General features: G+C 32.5%; 4 protein-coding genes across 7 annotated transcripts; 2 read left to right on the forward strand and 2 right to left on the reverse strand.

Annotated features, from left to right (window-relative positions):
* The first annotated feature begins 472 nt into the window (after positions 1-472).
* On the forward strand, positions 473-3,697 carry LOC107942678 (uncharacterized). Of its 4 annotated transcripts, none has more exons than XM_016876385.2 (5): positions 473-579; positions 909-1,062; positions 1,341-1,756; positions 2,296-2,619; positions 2,713-3,697. In XM_016876385.2, exons 2-5 carry the CDS (start codon positions 932-934, stop codon positions 3,420-3,422), a joined length of 1,581 nt encoding a protein of 526 aa, XP_016731874.1. In that variant the 5' UTR covers positions 473-579; positions 909-931; the 3' UTR covers positions 3,423-3,697. The 4 variants fall into 4 exon arrangements, with proteins under 4 accessions (XP_016731874.1, XP_016731872.1, XP_040944947.1 ...); XM_016876383.2 differs by having other exon boundaries at positions 499-739; XM_041089013.1 differs by having other exon boundaries at positions 507-598.
* A 4,093-nt stretch (positions 3,698-7,790) lies between these two features.
* LOC121214784 (proteasome subunit beta type-2-B) lies at positions 7,791-10,490 on the forward strand. Its single transcript, XM_041089017.1, has 3 exons — positions 7,791-8,109; positions 8,216-8,339; positions 9,958-10,490. The coding sequence occupies exons 1-3, from the start codon at positions 7,952-7,954 to the stop codon at positions 10,288-10,290; spliced, it is 615 nt and encodes a 204-aa protein (XP_040944951.1). The 5' UTR covers positions 7,791-7,951; the 3' UTR covers positions 10,291-10,490.
* A 2,752-nt stretch (positions 10,491-13,242) lies between these two features.
* On the reverse strand, positions 13,243-16,664 carry LOC121216306 (probable 2-oxoglutarate-dependent dioxygenase AOP1.2). Its single transcript, XM_041091903.1, has 3 exons — positions 16,443-16,664; positions 15,820-15,988; positions 13,243-13,310 (listed from the first exon to the last, which is right to left on the reverse strand). The coding sequence occupies exons 1-3, from the start codon at positions 16,662-16,664 to the stop codon at positions 13,243-13,245; spliced, it is 459 nt and encodes a 152-aa protein (XP_040947837.1).
* Positions 16,665-16,877: 213 nt separating this feature from the next.
* Positions 16,878-17,249, reverse strand: LOC121216308 (probable 2-oxoglutarate-dependent dioxygenase AOP1). Its single transcript, XM_041091907.1, has one exon. The coding sequence runs from the start codon at positions 17,247-17,249 to the stop codon at positions 16,878-16,880; it is 372 nt and encodes a 123-aa protein (XP_040947841.1).
* Between the last annotated feature and the right edge of the window lie 1,775 nt (positions 17,250-19,024).

Raw genomic sequence — 19,024 nt, forward strand, 5'->3', positions numbered from 1 at the left:
ATAAAAGAATTTTTCAAATGCTAAGATATGTTCGGAAAGTGATTAAAGCTCTTATTTTTTACATTTAGTGTGAAATTGGATAGGCGCGTGTAAAAATAATAGTGACAGTGATATTAGATACTATAAGGATACTGTAGTGTAAGAAAAAATTTAAGCTAAACGCACTGCATATTTAAAAGGAGTACTTAAATGACATGAATTCAAACTCGTTATCCTCTTTCCTACTTTAATATTATAATAATATTAATAAATAAATTTTAAAAACACTTTAGCAAATAATATCCAAGTGGTATAAAACAAAATTTATTGTGTCGAAATGTCCTAAAATCTAAAATTAATATGAAAAATAGAAAACAAATTAAATTAGATTATCATAAACAATTAAAAAAATCTAAAAAATCTGACCGAATAGAATTTAATCTAATACACTTAAAATTAATAAAAAATCAAAAACCGAATTATCATGTACAATTCAAGAAAAAAACTGATCAAACCGAACTCGATCTACTTAGAAGGGTGGAGAAGTCATTTTATCTTCCTCACTGCCCCCCTTAAGATATTCTTCCTAGAGAGTGGACAGTAAAGACTAGCTGCTGTTGTTGGGTTTTCTAATTTTTTTTAATAAATTCCTTTTTTAAATTAATCTATAAACTCATCTCACACAAAACCACTTTCCTTTAGGACATCAGTTCTCGAATTCCCAGATCAGCTTTCCTTTTTTCTTTTAATTAATAAAATTGTAAATCCAGGTTTCATGGTTTTGTTTTTTTTTGTGGTCTTGTAATGGAATCTCTTTTGTTACTTTTCCGGCTTCATTTCTTACTATTTCTTATAATTTATGATCACTGTTGAGTAAAAGAATCTGAAGATCAAAAGTGTTTGATCTTTGGGTTGCCTTGATTTTGCAGGTCAACGAGGAATTTCGGTTCTAATGATGTCAATTCCTTCACCTACTCGTATGGGTACCCCTCCTCATATGCCTACTGCTTCTTCAATCCATGAAACTCGTTCTGATATGGATAGTCCTCTTCATATTGATCTTCACCAAGATCTCTTCCCAGAGTAAGCTTTGATCTCTTTGTTTTGCTTGGTACTGAGTTGAAGTTGGAAATTTTTTAATTGGTTTCTTGTTTTAAAATAGTATTAAAATGTACATCTTGTATGTAATGAAAGAAGGTTTAATTGCCATAATTTAATGATCCTTTTACTGCTTAGGGTGTATTGAAATCACTTTCATAGTGTAAACTGCTGCATGTTTGGATCTGGGTAACTTCCACTTTTTGCTCCAAATTCGTGTTTATGATGATGCTTTCTTGAATGCTGTTTTATTACAATTGTAGTTACTATGGTGGACCGGCTTCCATTCCGTCTATTCCGAAAGAAGAGCCTTCGAGGAACGATTTTCCGAATGGAGATAATGGTTTTCCTCCTGTAATTAAAGAGAACGATTTCCCTACTCCACCGGTTCCGCCGTGTACTTCCGGCGAAGGATTACCTTATGCTCCTAGGGATTGGCCAAACCCTGGTGATGTTTGGAGCTGGAGAGTGGGGAGGAGGGTTAACAATGCTGGGTTTTATAGTGATAGATTTATCAATGTTCCGAAAAGTCTTCGGTTTCCAAACAGTCCGAAAATGTTTGCGAGCAAGCCAACGCTTGAACGTTTTATCTTATCACATTTCCCGACTGCAGATGTTAATGCGTTTTTTGCTTCGTTTGTTTGGAAGATCCCTGCAACTTTGGAACCTCCTGCCAAAGGTTGGCTGCAAACTGTATACTATTCTCTGTTTCTTTCTGCCCTTTTATTCTTTCTAGAACAATTTAATTTCTAACTTTTTTCCACCCACAGTAATCTAGAATGCATCTTTGATAACATTAGATTATAGTCGGAGTAATCTCATTGAGTACATGGGACTATCGATTAATTTTTGCTTGAGTCGAATCTTTTAATGTCATGTCAATTACTTAAGAAGTTTGAAATGCACGACTAATGGAAGATAAAAGCACGGATTATGGATATAAACGTTTAAACATGCAGCAGTGTATCTACTTTACCCTGTAGGAACTCTTTTCTTGAGACTCGTTCGTAGCCAAAACCTTTTGTGAGTTGAATTGCTGATGGTTGTTGTAATAAACAACAGTATTGCATCATTTACTTACTAAACATGTTTAGATTTGTAAGATAGTATTGTTTAGGCTTTGTACCCAAAAAGAACTCTGGCTACGCTTCTTTTAGATTTTTCTAGTCGAGGTGTAGAGTTGGCAAAAGCTAAGCAAACCCGTTTACTCACAATCAGTGACACCAGTAGCGGTTGGAATCGAGGAGGCTAAAAAAGAAAGTAATTTGGAGGATGCTAAAATCGAAAGTAACAAAAAGACTCCCCGTAGCAGCCAGAGGAAGAGGAATCCCCCGCCTAAGCCTCTCACTCCCAGCAATGGTCAAAAGAAGCAGAAGACAAGTAAAGGATCAGGATCAGCATCAGCCAAAGGATCAGCATCAGCCACAGCTAAGCGACAACCAACTCGGCAGCGTGTTAAAACTCCTGCCCCACCCCCACCGGAAACCGAAGATAGAAATGGCAGTCTTGAACTATCTTTCTTAGATGATGAAACAACAAGAGGTTAGAATATGAAATTGCAGTTGATTTTGAAGATACAACTTATCTGTTCTCTCTTTTTTTTTTTTTTTCATTGACATTTTCTAATGTTTACAGCGGAATTCGACAACTATCTCAATGCATTGGATGACATGCTCACTCAGCCTTTGCCTGAAGAACCGTTTTCCCATCCTGTGTTATATAACTACTTTGCTGCAGAAAGCGAAATGGCTGAAGCTCGAATGAAACTGTCTTCATTTCTTGACATGGATTTCCCTTCGTTGATTTGCTTCAAAGACCTTGATGAACTCACAAGTTTAGCATCTAAACTTCGGAAAGATCCAACCCTTACTGCTGAACAACTTGTGAAGTTGAAGTTGATTGAAGAGATCCCGTCATTTTGTGAGGTTTTTCTCGAGAACAGGGAAATAATGGAACAGGCTGACAAATTCTTTACAACCCTTCAGCTCAATAAGACCAAGGTCACTTCACTCAAGCAAGAATACAGCGAGTTAAGACAGCAAGTAACAAGCCTGCAGTCGGAAGTAGAAGCCAACACATTGACAGTACAAGAAATCGACAATCAAATAGCGCAACTGAAATCCCATCGCGCACAGCTCACTAGATTGATAGAAAACAAGAAGAAAGACAAGGAGGAGTTAACGTACAATCAAAAGTTGGTGGCGAACTCCATTCCCAAAGTCGTACACGAAGTTCAGCTCGCTAATGCCAGGAAACCAGAATGGGAGATAAAGAAAGAGAGCGCAGACAAACGCGAAGCTGAAATACTTGCTAAATTTGCTCCTCTAAAAGGGTTTTCCCTTTGAAAAATATCAATCTTCCCCGAATCAAATTCTCTGCTAAAGAGCTAATAAACTAAAACACAGTAGTTATGGGACTAATCTTTTAGTTTTATCTCTATAACAGCAGGAACTGAGGCTGCTATTTGCTGCGTCTGCATTGCTTATCTTTCTATTGTTCTTGTGTGTGTGTGCCTTGAATGCTATTAAAAATGCCATAGCATTATCTATAGGTAGGTATCCTTGTAATTTATCTGAAGGTCTTTAATGGTGAAAGATGCCGTGGCAGTAGCATTATCTAATTATTGTGGAGTTAGTATTAGAGATGCAATATCCTTTTGTGCTTTGATATCTACCATTTTCAATTTTTGGGTTTATATGTGATATTAGTATTAGGGCGAGTAAAACTAGATTCGATTTAAAAAAATTAAATTTTTGTTTGAATTTCAAGTTAATTGAATTGTGTTATTCGAATAATTCAGAAAATAAATTGGTATAAATACTCTTTTGTTCACTGTCAATTTTGAAAATAAGCAAATCAATCTCTATTAATAAAAATTACAAAAAGAAATTCAAAATAATATTCAAAATTTTAAAATAACTTTTAAAATTAAAAATATTTATAAAAATTTCAAAATTTATATTTTAAAAAAATTATAAAAAATTTAAAAATTCTAAAAAATATATAAAAAAGTTAAAATTTTAAAAAATTTCTAAAATAATAATTTTGGAGCTTAATTAATTATTCAAATTTATCGTACCTAAGTATCTTATTTTTATTATTATTTTGCTTTGAATTTTTTTAAATATATATGATTTCAAATTTATATGCTCTAATATGGAATTAGTTATGATGTAACAATATTTTTATTTGACATGTTTAATTTTTTTAATTTAATTCGAACAATTTCACTCGTTTTGACTCTACTCGAATCGAAAAAATTTTAAATTGAGTTAGGATGACAAAATAAGACTCGTAAACTCAAAATTTTTTCACTCGATTCAATCTAACGCTTATCCCTAATTATATTATATGCTTGTCCAAGTTCGATTCAAGCTCGATCCGACTAGAAATATGATTTTAAATTTTATTTATATTTGTATATGATTAATTTAAGCTCATTTTAGTCATCTTTATATTATAATTATTATTTTAAATTTTTTAAATATATTATTTTTAATTCAATATTTATTAAATTTATATGTTTTTATTTTATTAAATTTTTTAACATAGAGAAGATAACATCTTTTTATGTTCAAATTATAATATTATACATCTACTTTTATTTGATATAAATTATATAATATATAAATTAAACTAAATATATTATGAAGTAAAAAAAATACGTCAGGTTGGATGTTGAATGTTAAATGTTAGAGTTTAAGCTCAGGTTATATTTTAAACGGGATTGATTAGTTTTTGTCTAAGCTCATTTTCAGTAATGTTGTTGGCACCGAATCGGATTGACCGACTAAACCGGAAATCAATCAATGTATTAGTCCAGAAAAAGGATTGAATCCGTTTTTGAGCAAACCATTTTAGAATCGGTTAAATTGGGTTACAAAACTAGTTGAACTAGTTTCTTATATTTTTAATATATTTTTATGAGTTTTGAATAACTTATTTGATTAAACCAGATCGACAAGTTGAATCAGTTCTGCTGGTCAAATCAAGAACAGGTGGTCTAGCCAATTTGACTATCGATCTAATTTTAAAAACCTTATTTTTTAGGTCTCATACTTTTGTCCAAACCTTCTCTTATTTCAAGTAGACTTTTGCACTTGGACAAGTTATCCGATTTTTAAACAAGTCCAGGATGAAGTAGGCATATGTTTAACCCTAAGATTTTTTGTTTTTGATTTTTTTAATACAATACTCAGAATTATTTATAGTCTCTTCCAAAATCTCTAAATATAACGCACTTCAGCGCGTTTAAATCAATGTCTTCTTACACTAGTATATGCTCGGAAAAGAACCCTTTCCTTAATATATATATATAATTTTATCATATATTTTTATAACTTAAAATAAACAATAAAATTTTAAAAATGATGAAACGATCTTCCAATGGACACACTTTGCTCACACCGTTTACATTTTCTTTCATTTCTTTCGGATTTTGAGTGATCTGTTTTTGTTAATAAATATAAGGGTAAATTGCACCTAAAGTCATTTGACTATTAATAAATTTATACTTTAGTTATTTAATTTCAAAAAAGTTACATATTAGTCAATGAACTATTCGAAAGTTACAAGTTGGTCGTTGACTTGTTAAGTTGCTAAAGGACATCGGATGTGGGGATGGGTAGATTTACAATTTGACCACTCAACTATTAGTAAGTTTATAATTGATCATCCAATTTCAAAAAGTTACAAGTTGGTCATTAAACTATTAGTAAGTTTACAATTTGGTCACTAAATCTTCGCACCATTACTCCCTAACTTGATAATTCAAATAATATCAGGAATAACTCAAGCCCAAACCCTATTTAAGCCACTATCTGCCCCATGCTTCACCTCTAACCTAATTAGCTCATCAATCATTCATTCTTAACCCACTCACCATTTTCCCTTCAGCTAAATCCATAAGTTAAGAAATTTCACATTTAAGCTATTCAACTCCATTACCCTAAACCAACAACCAAATATCATCACAAACATAATCAAATCAAACAAAAATAACAAAATAAAAAATAAAAAATATTAGTGAGCCCCAAATGGGACCTATAGAAGCAAATAGACAAAATAAAATCAGAGAAAAACATACCAAATTTAGTCAGGACTTAGTCAAAGAAGAGTTCTAGGTGACGAGGGCTCAATCCAAGAAAGTCTCGATGAGAAGATGAACATACTGAAGTTAGGTGGCCATTCGACGATAGTAGAAGAAGATCAAAGAGCTTCTTTATTAAGGATCTGGGTTTACATCAGTGGAGTTTCAAGCCATTTCAAGGAAAACTAAACCATAAAGTTGAAATAGGAGGAAAAAACTCTGGTTCGATGTCTATTTTTGTTGGAGGCGAACATCGAACAGTGGCAAGCTTACAAGAATACAATTGTGAAAGGGGTTCCTAAAACCCTAAAACTTACGAACAATTTATTGGACAACTTGTAACCTTTTTTTTTAATTGGGTGACCAAAATGTAAACTTACAAATAATTGAGTGACATTTGATGTAGCTTACTCTAGATAAATAGTGAGTTAATGGCCATCAGGCATCCTTTAGCTACTTAACAGTCTAGTGACTTAAATGTTAACTTTCGAATAGTTAAGTGACCAATTTGTAACTTTTTGAAATTGAGTGTCCAAAATGACCCGTTTTAGTGTTAAAACTAATAAAAATATTTAAATTTAAATTTAATTATAAAATATATAAATATTGATATAATTTTTAATTATTTTTTAAATATAAATATTCAGTCGTTCGCTACGACATTGGCGACATGGATGGATTAAGATGAATTTGGATGGAGTAGTGTCAATGAATGATGATAACGTCTCTATTGGAGCTCTTTTTAGGGATGTAAATGGTCATTGGTTATGCAGGTACTCCTTGAAAGTCAGTAAGGAAACGCTCTTTCACATAGAAGCTCGAGCTATTCTTGAAGGTTTACATATTGCATGGGAGAAAGGTTATAAATAGTTGGAGATTGAATGCGACAATGCACTACTTGTAGAGTCCGTTCTTATGGGTAGTGCTACCAATAGTAACCTAGTTGAATTACGTCTAATCAATGTTTACTTTAAGAGGAATTGGAAGACAAGAATCCATCACATTCTTAGATCTCAAAATATGGCTGTTAATCGAATGGCGAAATGTTCTTATGATAATCAGTTTGGGTTAAAGCTTTTTGAGGATCCCCCAATTTTGATTCAAGAGATCTTACAATCAAATGGTGATTTCCTAAAATAGAGTTGTGTGATTTCATTGTTTTCGCTTAATGCTGTTTATTTCTACTAAAAAAAACAAGCTAATCCAAACTAACATGGGTTAAGAAATAGAAACATAATCTTAGGTCGAAATAAACCAAACTGATCGAGCCGAGTGAGCTGCCTAACCTATGAACACTTCTAAATTAAATCAAAGTGAAAATTAACTTCTCCAAAGCTGGATTGATCAGTCGGACCATGACAAGTTTAGCCTAAACCTTTTCAAGGGTCAGGTAGCCTACACGACTTGACTTGGGCTGAACTTGGAAAAATTCAATTTAAATATAAAAGTATATAAAATATCAATTAAACATATATATTTAATATTTTATTAATTTTTAAATAGTAAAATGAAGTTTTCGGCTAGCTGAGCCAGCCTAAAAATTGACATGGGCTTGAAATTTTTTGAAACAGCTTTAGTCTGGCCCAATCTGCAACTAATAATCGGACACTTTATTTCTATGACTAAAATAGCCCCAATCTTTCCCCATTATTCTCCATTTTGCCACTCTGTAGTCTGCACAACTTCTTCCTCAAGACAATTCTATTAAATACAGAAAAACGAAATCAACGGAAATAAAATCTCTGAAAGGGGAAAAAAACTCAGAATCAACAGATCGAAGTGAAAATGGAGTGTGTGTTCGGTTTAGTGGGCAACGACTTTGCCATAGTGGCGGCGGACACGTCGGCTGTTCACAGCATCCTTGTTCACAAATCTAACGAAGACAAGATCATGATCCTCGATTCTCACAAACTCATCGCCGCCAGCGGTGAATCCGGGGACAGGTTCTCCCTTTTTCTTTTTCGTTTTCCGTATAAATCTAGTATATTTATTCGTCCTGCTAAAATTTAAACGGAAAATTATGTAACTTTCTTTTTTCTCTTCTTACAGAGTGCAGTTCACGGAGTATATACAGAAAAACGTGGCCTTGTATCAGTTTCGAAACGGTATTCCTTTGACGACTGCCGCCGCCGCTAATTTCACTCGCGGTGAGCTTGCCACTGCCTTAAGGAAGGTATAAAAGTTTCTGACTACTAATTAGGGTTTTAATAGTATTATAATTATGGCTAATTAGAATTGTTGATGGTATTCGTTAGTTGAAATTTTGTGGAATTTGTAGGAAGGGTTTGATGAATTGGAGTTTTTAGGCTTCTATATTTGTAGCAGTCGCCATAAACAATAAAGCTTTACCATACCCTGGATTGTATAAGGATGGCATCACTTATTTGCCCGTTTACTGCATAATTCATCGAACAAGAGATGCAGCATTGTAATCAGTGCTAAGCTATGATTACAAAGCTGAAAGTCTTGCGTGGAAAGAATCGAGATCGTGCTTTTTATTTAGAGCTGAATATTTATTTATAGTCAAAATTTAGGAGATCCCTAGGTAATAGTAACTACTTTGTGTGATTAGGTGAGAGGTGACTTAAATGAACTGCTTCGCTAACTCATAGGGAAGTCTGAACTTGCTTAGAAATCACTTTCTCTGCGTGCCTAAACAAACTAATTTCGACTATCGGATGTGTTTATGATGCGTAAGGTTGGTGGATACGGAGTCACTTAGATGGCTATTGTAGGCTTCTCAATCTTAGATTTTATTTGGCCTTTTAGCTGTATATTTTGGAGTTTTTTTGCAACCTACTAGACTGTAAAATGGTGTGGTTTCCTATTCTATATGTTTTTGAATGACATACTTGTAGATATGTTCTGTCAGTGGAAAATAAGCAATTAAATCTGGTTATGAAGTTGGGCATTGGATCTTTGTAATTAGGACTGCTTCAAGGAAATGTGCTAGCTAAAGAGGGCTCCTTTAGTGTTTTTCCAAGACAATCACCTGTGCTTGCTTTAACTAGAATCCCTAGAACTAGAAAGTTATAGTACCATGTAAGGTTGATAATGATTTAAAGTAGAGTTGATACTTCTATTGCATGAATCCATGACCCTATGATGCCTCTGGTTAATTAGGTTATAGTATCTGATGGAACACCTTTTGAAGTTTTATGACATTAATCCTTGTTGTTTAGGTGGAAGATCAGGTTAGAACAGTCCAAGGAATTTCATAAGTACACTAAAAATATTTTGTTATGTTTTGGAGTTCCAATGATGACTTAAAATATCTAGTTCTTGTTGACGTCTCTGTTTATTTTCCTTTTAGCAGTGGGTTCACTTTTAGAGTTTATATTTGATGAACTGATAGTGGATATATACAGTCATTGTGTAAAGTGAATAAAGTTTTTAAAAACCAATACAGATAATTATATTTTTAATGAGGTGTCATCATTTGATTCACTGACAGTTTATAGATTTATACTGTTAGTGCATCAAATATAAATCTTTATATTCATGACTTTTCTTCAACCAAATTGAACTCGATGCATAGATTTTTAGTCTTAAACGTTGTTGTGGATATCTCATTTCCTTTCGCAGCAGTAAACTCTACCAAATACTTGTCATTTAAAATTTTGATCTTCAATTTCTAGCAGTTGGTAATTGCATCAGATTGTGTGTTGTTGCTTTTTAGTGCCTTTGAATGCACCTACGTGCTCATCTATGCACAAGAACGATTTTTAATTCTCTATCATGTCCCTTTTCCTTGTTTTACTATTTTTAACAATGATATTTGGTTTTTCCAGAATCCATACTTTGTGAACATCCTTCTTGCTGGCTATGACAAAGAGACAGGCCCATCTCTGTTCTATATCGACTACATTGCTACACTTCATAAGGTTGATAAGGGAGCATTTGGTTATGGATCCTACTTTTCTCTTGCTATGATGGACAGGCACTACCACAGTGGCATGACAGTGGAAGAAGCCATTGATTTAGTTGATAAATGCATAATGGAGATCAGATCAAGATTGGTTGTGGCACCACCAAATTTTGTCATCAAGATTGTCGATAAAGATGGAGCAAGAGAATATGCCTGGCGTGAATCCGTCAAGGATGCCGCAGTTCCTTTGGCCTGAAAGATTTTATCACGTACTTGCTCTGCCGTTCTGGATGTTTTTATTTGCATTTACCGATAGGAAACAATGTGTGCCGGCAGTGAAAAGTATTATAAGAAAACTATTTACTTTGATTTGATTATGTTCTGAAGTGGAAATTTGATGATATTTTATCTTGGAATGGAAACCCTTTTATGTGCCTCCAGGTAGAGGGAAGACCATGACAATGGGTGTTATTGAATGTCTCATCTAATTTTAATGATGCATTGCTAATAAAGCCTATGACAAGCTGAGCTGGACCTTTGTGGGAAATGCTTGGAACTATAGGCTTCAGTAGTAATTGGAACCATCCTATAGTGGCATCACCAAGGTTAGTTACTAAGTGCTTGTGAATTCTACTAAAATAGGCACACCTGTTCATCATGTGCCACAACATACTCTCCGGAAGAGAGTAGAATACATGGCATCAAAATAGGAAAATTCCTATATTGTTTGCTGATTATAGTTGCAACTTTTTTCATGTTAATATAGAATAATGCAATGCAATGATTTTTGTAATTTGAACAAGTTATAATTCATGGTTAGTGGAACCTCACGTTTTTAGTTGCCCATCGTTAAATTGATATGGATAATCTTTTCTAGTTGGTATAATAATGCATTTAATCCTCAACACTAACATAGTCTATCAATCTAATTCTAAATAACTTAACAAATTTAACCTTTCATATTTATACATTTTGATTCGCAAACTTTCTAATAAAAAATTTGAACTTTTAAATTTGAGACATTCCATATTTGCTAATTATTTATTTATGGTTGAAATGATCTAATCGGTACATTAAAACAAATTATTAATGATACGTATTGTTTATTATAGTTTTAAAAATTAAAAAAAAACAGAATGGATAATAGCCTCTTAATCAATTTATAAACTTAAAAAAAGTTATTATCAATGTAACAAAAAGAAATTCAATTAATTATTATATATATAAATATCTAATGAACTCGAATTATGAGACTACAAACCAGATTAACTATACATCGACGGCTTTGCTTTTTTCCTTTACTTTTCAATATTCCGACGTCATTTTTAACTACATGTGATAAATTCAGATACAAAATATCTATTAGATATATAATTCGGACATAGAAATATAATGGTTAAACATGAGTGCACTTTATTCATTTTTGTTCCTATAAACCTTAATATCTGAAATACTCGTTTCTCATAATTTACCTGATCGAATTTAAATCTGGCTTTATAAATATAGTACAGGGACGTCCTACAACCATCATTTATTTTCAAATCCCAAAAAATTAATCCCTTACAAAAAAAGTCCCTAATTACACATACTATATCTATATAATCTATGTTCAATTAAAGCTTAGATTTAACGTTTTTAACATGTTCTCATCAAAATTTCATCTAACTTTGAACATGCATGATTGACTCTTTCCATTTAAGCTTTCCTAAGCTTTTAACAATGGAGATCCAACTAAGACTCCATCAATTCTCTAAATTAATGTTTGGGTATTAATATACTAAGGTTTCAAACTAGAATTCCATGAAAATCTAATTGAAAAACCATCTTTTACCTTTGGGATTGGAATCGGCAATGCAAGAAAATGGAGTTCTTTCTTGTTTTCTTCTTTACCCGACGGTGGGATGTAAAAGAAAGAGAATTATGTTCTCTTCTTTTCCACTAACATAAATATGTTATATTAACATTAGCCTTAATTATTTATTTGAGACAAATTAATTAATGGCTTGAATTATATACACACATATATATAATATAATGACAATCAACGACTGATAATCATGCCAAATCACCAAGCTAAGTAAAATTTGGTTTAATTGCCGTCATACACTTAGTATAATTGCTATTTAACCCTTGTATATTTCTCTAATCGAATTTCTATTAATATTGACCACCTTCGATTCAGTCCCTATACTATTTTTAATAGTTGATTTAATTTAATAACACTTAATAATTCGACTTTTTCATATCGTACTCGACACATTTATTCTTCGATTGGTTAACTTCGGTTCAAAAACCGAATTTGTCCGACACAATTAAGAATCGAGTCATTACAATTAATATATTATTTACTAATTCAATTTTAATGAATAAATTTAAGAAATTTAGATTTTTTTTTTCACATGAAGATAATATCATTAACCAAGCAAAACGAGGAAGGTGCACTTGGTTAAAAAAAAATACGGTGCTTAATATAAAATTAAGAGGTAGAATTTTCAAATTTCATCGAGTGAGATGATAAGGATCTCTTCTATTTTGATCAGTGGTCAAGAATTTAATTCTCGTTTTAGGTATAGATCCAACTTTGAAATCCGTTACCAACGTCTACCTCTTAATGGATTTATAGAACACGAATGATTAATCAATAGACTTGTTTTGATAGATACCTAGAGAAAACAAAAAAAAATTGAATTTTTTTTTCAATAATGTACCAAACCAAACAACTTACTGATTCTCGATAAATTATTTAATCTAACTTTTAGTCAGCATTTTTGTTTAAAGAAAGCGATTTGATTCTTTTGTGAAAGGTTAAGAGTTAAATTTAACTCAAAAAAAGAATAAGGGTCAAATTGGCAGAAAATGTAAACATTGAGAGCTAAATTTATCATTATATATTTATTTAAATGATAATTATTCTAGTCATTTGAAGTGGAATATAAAAACTCTACAAGCGAGGCCGGGATACTAACACATGTTATTATAATAATTTCCTAAAGAATTAAAAATAATAATGAAATATACATATCAATGAACTCAATTACACGATAAATTTAGTAACCTCTGGCACGATACAATTACACGAATATAACAAATTATAATATAGTAATATGATTTGAGAATGCAGATCCCTAGTATAAGACTCAATTTCTTATCTTTAACTTTAATTTTAAGCCAAAATCAAAGTTTTTTAATTGTCAATATGGGCATGCTTTTAATGGGAAATTGGTGGTGAAAGAGAAGCAAAGGCATGGAGTCGCTCGCTGGAGTCGATGTGCTTTGCTGGGTCAGAAAAAGCAAAATGTAAGAAGTCCATGAAGTCAATGTAATGAACCGAAAGTTACGGTATCTGAAATTGAGTCTTGAGTACTGTTTCCGTGAAATTAATTCATGAATATTTATTAGAAATATTTATGAATTATAGTTAAATGGTTATTTAGTGTTTAATTAAGTGAAGTAGCTTGAATTTAGTTTAAAGGACTAAATTGCATATGGTATAAAAGTTTAATTATAGATTAAAGATTAGTAAAGGGACTAATCTAGCAATTAGACCCTAAGTGCCATGTGTGTGAATGTATGATATAACATGTGTAATAGTTGGTAAAGATATTAAATGTGTTAAAGTAGTTTTTCTTATAGATTAAGTTATTTTATTAGAATAATATTATATTATTAATATTATTATATTGAATATAGATTTATGAGTAAGTTAAAAAAAAGAAAGAAATAAATAAAGATAGAAAGAGTTACAGAGAGCAAACGTGAGAAAGAAAGAAAGAAATAGAAAAGGGAAATTTGAGGATTAAGGCCCTAAAGCTTGATTGGTAAGATGTTTTAGCTTATTTTCTTATAATTTTTATGTTTATGGATGCCTAATTCAAAGCTCTACATGTATGAGGTTAAAATGAAGAAAAATAGAAAATTTTTAGATATTGATTTAGTTGAATAAATTGAGGTTTTATGGGTTAAATTGATAGAAATTGAAGTTAGAAGTGAAAATTGAGTGATTTATTAAAAGAATTCTAAGTTAGGTTTAAATAGGGATTAAGTTGAATAGAGCTCAAAATTTATGTTTTATAATGAAATTTATGAGTTAGAAATTGTTAATGAGTTGATTAAAAGAGAATATGAAGCTTAAGTTAAAGAAAAAAGATTAGTAATGGAAAAAGGGCGAAATTGGAATTTTTGTAAAAGTTTGATAGAAAGTGAAAATGTATTTTATGAATTAGTATATTGTTGATTTTTAATTGTATGATTGTTAGTAGCAAACGTAGCACCGGATACGTCATCAAAGAAGGGAAAAGAGAAAGTGAACGAAGATATCGATTAAATTCGATAAATAGTGGTTTGTATTTCTATAAACCGAGCTTAATCGTTATTGCTATATTTGATATTATATATTGTATGAAAATGTGAATGAGGTAAGTATTTTTACCATATTGAAATGAATGTGATTTTGAATACCCTATTAACAGTGTCGGGCTAGTCGGATATAGTTGACATGTCATAGGAATTGGAAGTATTGGGATATTCCGACATTAAGTCGATGAGACACTATGTGTCGACTACTGTTAAAGTTCCGGATTTGTTCCGATGAAGTACTTTGTGTACTATAATGTTAAAGTTCCGGATTTGTTCCGATAAGCACTATGTGCTTATCCCGGAGTGTGGGTTGGATCCGTGTATCCGTTAGTGTCCGAGTTATATTAATAAGGGTAAATAAAGTAAAAATTATTAAAGTATTGATTGATATTGAATAATAGCAATAATGTGTTTGAATTACCATGTTTTAAAGTTGATTAAGCTATTGTTTATAGAAATACCACTGAGAGTATTCTCAGCGTACGGTTTGTTTCCGTGCGCAGGCTAGGTACGAAAGTATAAGGACTCAGCATACAAGCCGATCCCCGAACTCAAATTGGTGAAGTTTCTATCTTTTTGGAAAATGGCATTGTACCTAGGATGTCTTTTGGTCATTTTGAAAGTATCTAAGTTGTTAAGTGATATTTTGGTATGTTTGTAAATGTTACCAAAACCTTAAGTATGGTATTTTTGATATGTTAGTGAAGAGTAATAAGAGGAAGTGTTGGTAAATATTGTAGAGAGAAGAAATGAAGATGTTATAAACTTAGTTATCAACATTTTATACTAAAACAGATTTGGACAGTAACAGTAGTCCAACTTTGAAAATATACCAAAAATAGTATAAAGTGAATTAGATGATGAATAAAATATTTAATTGAAGCTTAATGAATCTTTTTTATATGGAAGAAACAAAATAGGTAAAAGAGCTGTATTTTATGAGATATTTACGTTTTGGTGAAACAGGGTTAGAGCAATTTCTGAATTCCCTGTTTTGACTTTAGAAATTCACCATAAATTGTGTATTAAGAATTAGGACTCAAACTTTATATGTATGGATTCCTTATTGAGTCTATTTTTAATTGAAAGAAATTTCATGTCATTGGATTTCTGTACAGGAAGAAATTTGATTCGTAGTGGACAAGGGTCAGAGTAGCCAAACCCTAAAACAGGGGAGACTTTTTCTAATAAACTGTACTAATTGGCCTAACCAAAAATTCTAGAAAAAAATTAGTAAGTAGATATATGAGTCTAGTTTCAGGGAAAATTTACGGAATTGGATTTCGAGTTTCGTAACTCGAGATATGATTTTTTTTGTGACCATGATGCAGATGGATAGTTTACTACGAAAACTGTTTAAGTGCTAAGATAAGTTTTGTAATGTCTCCTGCTTGACTTCGGCAACGGTCTTGGATAGGGGGGACGTTACAGTCAAAGTCTTTGTAAAGCTGAGGATGTTGCTCATCAATAAGCTCTTTAGGTGTCTTGATTATGGGACCCTCAATTGGAATAGCGAAGGTTGCTATAGACAATCGATTTTTGTATCCGTTCATTATCACTCTGTGATTAACCACTTTTAATCTTTCATTACTCCATGCCTTTAATTTCCAAAATCAACATCAATAAGTATTTTATGCTAATTATTCGCATTCAACATCACTAAAGTAATCTAATCTCTCTCTCGAAATACATATATTATTAGTAGGGTAAAAGGGTTATTCAAAATTTTGAGCTCGAGGTCAAGTGTCAACATCGGTAAGTATTTTATGGTAATTGTTCATATATTAAGGAGCAAGAAGAAAAGTTGTCAAGGTTTGAATCCAAGACTTAATTGAACCCAGGACAAGGCTTTGGACCCCAAAACTGGTAAAATTTTACTTAAGTCTCTTCAAAAAGTATGAAATTATAATACAATACAATGGTAAAATTGCAGTTTGACTCCTTAAAATATTTAACTTAATTCAAACTATTTCATATTCTACTCACATAGGTAATGCATGTTAAGTTTTGATTAAACTAAAAATTGAAAATTAATCATATATACATACATACCTTGAGAGTATCTCCAACCACAAAGACAAAGGAAGAAGGATATATAGACAACTTGATCCATTGACTGTCCTTGACCTCAATTTCCAACCCTGACACTTGATTATCAAAAATAATTGTGCTGATTGATTTATCAGTATGAGCATGTAGTCCTCTCTCATAATCCCTCGTTGGAGGGGCCATGTATTTTATAAGCCGCACCAATGTTTCATCACTAACTCCCATTTCCCCCTTAATCCATAACTATCAATTATTATTAACCAGATTAACTTGTTTAGCTCCTCTATTTGTGTTGCCATGGTATATACAGTGTCACTAGAACAAAAGATCAAAAATAGAAGGTCAATAACTCGAACTCACTCAACTCAAACAAAACATATCTGAAACCAACTCAACCCGGGAAATTAAAAAAGGTAAAAGAATTTTTTGTTACCAAAACTACGCGTGATCATCAGGCCACATAAGTTGAGTAAAGTTTTTAACAGAGTCATGGTTGGAAGCATCAACAAGTCCGAAGCCTTCATACAATAAAGAAAACAGACTGCCTGGTCCAATATAGCCATGGTAAGGTATGGAACTAACATTCTTCTGTTTCCTCTCCAGTGGAAGCTTAACCAAGTCCTTCATCAACCCGAACATCTTGTTTCGGAGTTCCGTTGATATCTTTTCGTACACCACCTCGAAACAACCATAAGTCTCGCAAGCCTCTCGAACCCTTTTGCACAAATGGTGCCACTCATCAGTTCCTCGCTCTAAATCTAATGATCGGAACTCAATGACTGGGACCTCAAATTTAGTATCGACATCCATGTTCTTAATTTTATGCTATAAGAGAATGTTTTCTTACACTAAATTAGCTTGTAAATTACCTTGGTTTCTCTTTGCGTAGGGATTTACGTCTATTTATAGCATTTTCTATCAATTTCTCAGCTTTTTTTAGTTGGGGACTGGTCAAAGGAAAATTTATACGATACCTAATATAAAATTAATCATGATGATTTGTGTTAGAATTGTGTGACCCAAATTCTAAGAGATTGCTTGCAAGTCAAGTTAAACAAAAATATATTTTCTTTCTAGAAGATTTAGTATTTATTAGTATAATATATTTAGCATTTATTAGTATAGTTTATTTGGCTTACTAATTTAGCCTATAAATAGGCTCCTTTACAATCTTAGAATTAAAAGAGACACCCATTAGATTAGAACTCATAACACATTCAGAGAATTTTGTGTTTACGTTTGAGGGTTCTTTGTTTTTCGGGTTTTCGGGGTTTAGTTTTTATCTCCATCTTTTGTACTCTTCATTCTTTTGCCATTATAGTAAAATTATCTTTGCCCGTGGTTTTTTTATCCTCTTTTGAGGGGTTTTTCCACGTTAAATTTGTGTGTTCATCTTCTCAATTTCTTCTACTATTTTTACTTGTTCGTTGCTTAATCGGGACGATCCTAACAAGTGGTATCAGAGCTAGTTTAACTTTCATAGATTAGCCCGGTCAGAGATGGCAGCAACAAGGTTTGAAATTGAGAAGTTCGATGGTGAGACAAATTTCAATCTGTGGCAAGTTCGGATGATGGCAATTCTAGTTCAAAATGGCTTGAAAAAGGTTGTTACAGGGAAAAAGCCTGAGAATCTAAATCAAACAGAATGGGAAGAGCTTGATGAAAAGGCCTTGTCTGCAATCCAGTTGTGCCTCGCGAATACAGTATTGCAGGAGGTATTGATGGAGAAGACCTCATTCGCCTTGTGGAAAAGGTTAGAAACTCTTTATGCGACTAAGTCTCTGGCTAACCGTTTAGTGTTGAAACAACATCTATTTACGTTTCGCATGAACGAAGGTGAGCTTCTTAAAGATCACATCAGTCAATTCATTACTCTTTTAAATGATTTAAAGAACGTTGAGGTTCATATTGACGATAAAGATCAAGCTATGCTATTATTGTGCTATTTACCCTCTTCATACAAGTCTTTCAGGGAGACCCTGATTTATGGCAGAGACAAACTCTCGTTCGAAGATGTGAAGGGTCATTTGTTGAGTAGAGACAAACTCGACAATGAGTTTGATTTGAATAGCAAAGCAGATAGACAAGCTTCCGTTTTGGTAGCATCAAAGAAACGAGACAAAAGGTGTCGCTATTGCAAAAAGTTAGGTCACGTCAAAGCAGATTGTTATAAACTGCGAAATAAAAGAGCTGCTGAGAGTAACGAGGAAGATGTAGCTGGTGCTAATTTGGTCGATGAAGGCGGTGATGATTTCTTGTTAGTGTCAACGAGCGATAACTCCAAGCTTACGTCTGAGTGGATCCTAGATTCAGGATGTTCTTTCCACATGTGTCCCAATAGAGAATGGTTCTCCACATACAGTTCTGTTGAAGGTGGAGTTGTGCACATGGGAAACGATTCATCTAGTAAAATAATCGGTATTGGTACTGTTAAAATTAGGATACACGATGGGACGATTAGGACACTCTCTGATGTCAGGTATGTACCTGATTTACGAAAGAATCTCATCTCCTTGAGTATTTTAGACTTGAAAGGATGCAGAATCAACATCGAGTCGAGCGACATTAAAGTATCTCGTGGAGCT

This window comes from Gossypium hirsutum, chromosome A02 (assembly GCF_007990345.1).
Source record: "Gossypium hirsutum isolate 1008001.06 chromosome A02, Gossypium_hirsutum_v2.1, whole genome shotgun sequence".
Lineage (NCBI taxonomy): Eukaryota > Viridiplantae > Streptophyta > Magnoliopsida > Malvales > Malvaceae > Gossypium > Gossypium hirsutum.